At 44.3% G+C, this 4,426-nt stretch overlaps 1 protein-coding gene across 1 annotated transcript in view; it reads left to right on the top strand.

Annotated features, from left to right (window-relative positions):
- The first annotated feature begins 3,435 nt into the window (after positions 1-3,435).
- INPP5J (inositol polyphosphate-5-phosphatase J) overlaps positions 3,436-4,426 on the top strand; it is an 85,078-nt gene continuing 84,087 nt past the window's right edge. The window contains exon 1 of the mRNA XM_040416720.1: positions 3,436-3,794. Coding sequence (XP_040272654.1) covers positions 3,738-3,794 — 57 coding nt within the window. The 5' untranslated portion in view covers positions 3,436-3,737. The remainder of the gene's footprint in view (positions 3,795-4,426) is intronic.

The raw sequence follows: 4,426 nt of genomic DNA, 5'->3' as shown, positions 1-4,426 counted from the left end.
GCAGACCATGCTGATGTAAACAGTTTCAAATGGTCTGACATGATGTGCAGGGCATTGTTTACAATGAAGGGTTCATCAGTGTGGGATGTGGCCAAAGGACAACACTTCTATGCCTTTCTGTGACTCTTCTAGTTGTAACCTCCTGATGACACTCTGTGACACTCTAAGCTAGGTGGCCACTTCCTTCTGAGAACATCCTGTTTGAAACCTCACAATGGCGAGGTACTGTTGATCAATTGTCAGGTGTTGTCTTGGTCTCATGATGTCAAAATGTGAACAGCATGATGAGGAGGACTGTTTAAATACCAACTCTAATTATACCAGGAAATTTATGGGCGATTCATGGATCAAACACCTGTTTTGAATTTTGCCGTTAAGCTCATTGTTAGAGAACAGCAAGTTGTGCAAAAAGTACTAAACACTGAACAGTTGGACATCTGAACTCTGTGTGTGTTTTGCGGATCCACGGATCCGCAAAACACGGACAGCGGCAATGTGCGTTCCGCATTTTGCGGACCACACATTGCCGACACTAATAGAATTTGCCTATTCATGTCCGCTATTGTGGACAAGAATAGGACGTTCTATTTTTTTCAGGATCGGAATTGCGGACCCGGAAGTGCGGGTCCACAATTCGATCGGGCCGCAAGTCGTGCGGCCCCATAGAAATGTATGGGTCCGCAATTCCGTTCCACAAAATGCGGAATGGAATTGCGGATATGTGAATGGAGCCTAAAGGTTGGAATGCATTTTAGGTTCATCCTAAAATTTTACCCACAAGCCAAATATCCCAAATTTTTTGTGAGTAGTGTATGTGACTTTGGAATATAATTAGTTTGACCAGACCTTATTTTGGAGTTTCATAGCAAAGGGGGTGAATACATATACACACACAACTCAACAGGGTTGAGCGAATTGAGCTTAGGATCATAGATCCGAAGTCGATTTGTTAAAAAACTTTGTAACGCTATTTCCATACAGCATTTACAATGTATTTGCTTCATGTAGGAAAACTTTGTCTTGGCAGAAGTTGCCTGAGACTTTGGTAAATGACTCTGGTATTTCTATCCGCAGATTTGAAAACATTTTAAAATAGGAATCCGAAGTCGGCTTCGGTATTGGTGGGTACTTTGGTACCAAAGCTGACTTTGGATTTCTATTTTAAAAGGTTTTTAAAAATAAAATAAATAGTAAAAAAAAAAAAAAGGTAAAAATAAACCTGCATTCAAATGCCTTTATTTTAGTAAAAAAATAATATAAAAAATAATAATAATAGACTATACATAACTGGTATCACTGTGTCCATAACAACCCGACTGATATTACAAAACGCCAATTCTATATATGCAGAATGCTCCAAATTTATTAAGAGGCACGGTCCACTTAATACATTTGCCACATTTCCAGGCAGTTTGTGCGCAAGAAGTTTACATTTTAACCACCTATTAGGCGACTTTCACATCTGCGTTTTCAATTCCGCTATTGCGATCAGTCATAGGATCTCAATATCTTAAAGGTAGAGCACCGCACACCGTAGGTGCCAGTGCCAGCAAGGACTTGTCAGTCGTAGCAAGTAAAATAGAAAATTGCGGCATGCGGCTCTTCATTTGCAATTTAAGGCATTTTATTCATATCGCATCACATAGAAATCATGATCCAGTCACATAATCTAATACCCATAATCAATTGTGCTTCAGAGATAATACTGGATCATGAATTCTATATGATGTGATATGAATAAAATGCCTTAAAGGGAAAAAGTCACCGGGATTTTGGGTATAGAGCTGAGGACATGGGTTGCTAGATGGCCGCTAGCACATCCGCAATACCCAGTCCCCATAGCTCTGTGTGCTTTTATTGTGCCAAAAAAATGATTTGATGCATATGCAAATTAACCTGAGATGAGTCCTTTCCCTGACTCATCTCATGTACATGACTCATCTCAGGTTAATTTGCAAATCGTTTTTTTTACACAATAAAAGCACACAGAGCTATGGGGACTGGGTATTGCGGATGTGCTAGCGGCCATCTAGCAGCCCATGTCCTCAGCTCTATACACAAAATCCCGGTGACAGGTTCCCTTTAAATTGCAAATGAAGAGCGTGTGCCGCAATTTTCTATTTAATAGGATCTCAATAGCGGAAGAAAACGCTTCAGTTTTGTCCCCATACATTGTCAATGGGGACAAAACTGAACTGGACAAAACGGAATGCGCCAAAATGCATTCCGTTCTGTTTGGCTGCAGACCCATCGCGGACAGAAAAAACTTTCAATGGTGTTCATGACGTATCCGTCATGGCTATAGAAGACATAATACAACCGGATCCGTTCATGATGGATGCATGCATCGTATTATTGTAACGGAAGCGTTTTTGCAGAACCATGACGGATCCGCAAAAAACGCTAATGTGAAAGTAGCCTTAGCCGGTGGAGATTTCAACTATCATTTATGCCAGTTTCTGGGGTAAAATATGGTAAATCTGTTGGGCGGCGGAGGACACACCCCTTCTGCTAAGCCCTGCCCACCTTTCCTACCATTTTTGAAAAGTGGCAAGAGAAGTGAAAGGTGGCAAATTATGGTGCCAGTCTGCCATGTGCTATAATTTTTGCCTTTTGTACCAAACCTTTATTAAATGTTCCAAATGATTTATCCCATACAACAATTATCAACTGCCAAAAACATGCAATTGAAAATGATAAATTGTCTGCACCCCAAAATGCCCCTACTGAGGCCTCGTCCACATTTCCGTGCCCATGACACATCTGTGAAAAAAAGTGTACGTGTTTCATCTGTGAAGGATCCGTGTGTCCGTTTTTACCATCCATGTGTCACCCGTAATCCACGGACGTTGCTCAGCTGAAAATGAATTTTCAAAGAATCTCCTATTAGTCTTCAGTGAAAAAATGGATGCAACACGGATGCCGCGGAGACTTCTATGGGCGTGCTTGGTCTGCGTTACGGATCAAAGTAGTCAATGTGTCCATCATTTTTTTTTTCCAACTGACCTACGGTCAGTAAAAAAATACTGAAATGTGAACAGACACATTTAAATCAATATGTACATGTGCTGTCCGTGGAAAAAGCGGACAGCGCACGTCAATGAAAAAAAGCAAATGTGAACGAGGCCTGAAACTGTACAACTTGTCCTGCTAAAAACCAGGCCGTACACCGCACCGTGGACGAAAATGTATTTATTAAGTTATGGAATGTGAAGATATAAAACAGGGGAAATAACCGCCACCAATGTAGCGCATCATGACCGTACCCCCCATGTGGTAGGGCAGTCCCAGTACAATACCATATTCTGCTGGTGTGTACAGGACTCTAGTGTGGAGCTCAGTGAACTGGAAGTGTCCCTTGCACCATCAAACATGGTGGCAGCTGGTTTATGCCAGCCAGCACCTGTCACGGGCAGGTAATGACAGTTTCTGGTTGTGCCTCTTCCTGTACTGCCAGTCTCCTCCCTGGCCGCTGCCTGCCGGGCATTTACCGGGTAGCTGAGGTAACAACCCCTGGTTCCCCACTCCTTTACAGGCGGACTGCTGCCGGAAACCGTCAGTTACTGATTCATCAGCAGGAAGGCCATTACTGTATACATTATCACCCAGGCTGGCGCTTTCAGCCATGACAACCACCCGCCTGTTCCTTTAACGTCCTCTGGCAGGTTGATACCCTGACGTGACGTCACCTGCTGGCGAGGGGCTGCCAGGCGGAGGAGAGCATCTGCTTGGCAGCTATGGCAGAGCACGGGGACCCCGAGAGGAGACGCAGGGCACAGGATGCGGGCTCGCAGGTAACGCGCCGGTACTGCATCGGGCATTGAGGCGGGAGGGGAGGAGACAGCGAGAGCCATTAAAAGTCACCGTGGGGATGGCTGGTTCCATAGTGTTCGGTACAGATGCTTATCTATACAGCTGCTGCATACACTGACCTTGTGCTGAAACACAAGCATGGCAGCCTCTGGAGTTAACCCTTCCTGCTCCTCACTGCTTGTCCTCATGTGTCCCTTTACTATGTCCTAGTGGTGTCCTCCCTGACTCCTGTGTGACCCTTCTGTGCTGGGCTCCATGATTCTCCACAACTGCAGTTCCCTTTCTCCTTGTCCTCTCCCTCATATAGTGTAACAGACTGACACTAGTCTGATAAATGCCTCACACCCATCAGATAAATGCCTCATACCCATCAGATAAATGCCTCACACCAGTCTGATAAATGCCTCACACCAGTCTGATAAATGCCTCACACCAGTCTGATAAATGCCCCACACCAGTCTGATAAATGCCTCACACCAGTCTGATAAATGCCTCACACCAGTCTGATAAATGCCTCACACCAGTCTGATAAATGCCTCACACCAGTCTGATAAATGCCTCACACCCATCAGATAAATGCCTCACACCAGTCTGATAAATGCCCCACACCAGT

Source organism: Bufo bufo, chromosome 2 (assembly GCF_905171765.1).
Source record: "Bufo bufo chromosome 2, aBufBuf1.1, whole genome shotgun sequence".
Classification (NCBI taxonomy): domain Eukaryota; kingdom Metazoa; phylum Chordata; class Amphibia; order Anura; family Bufonidae; genus Bufo; species Bufo bufo.
Note: the sequence above shows the minus strand (reverse complement) of the source record. Positions and strands in the feature narration are given on the sequence as shown.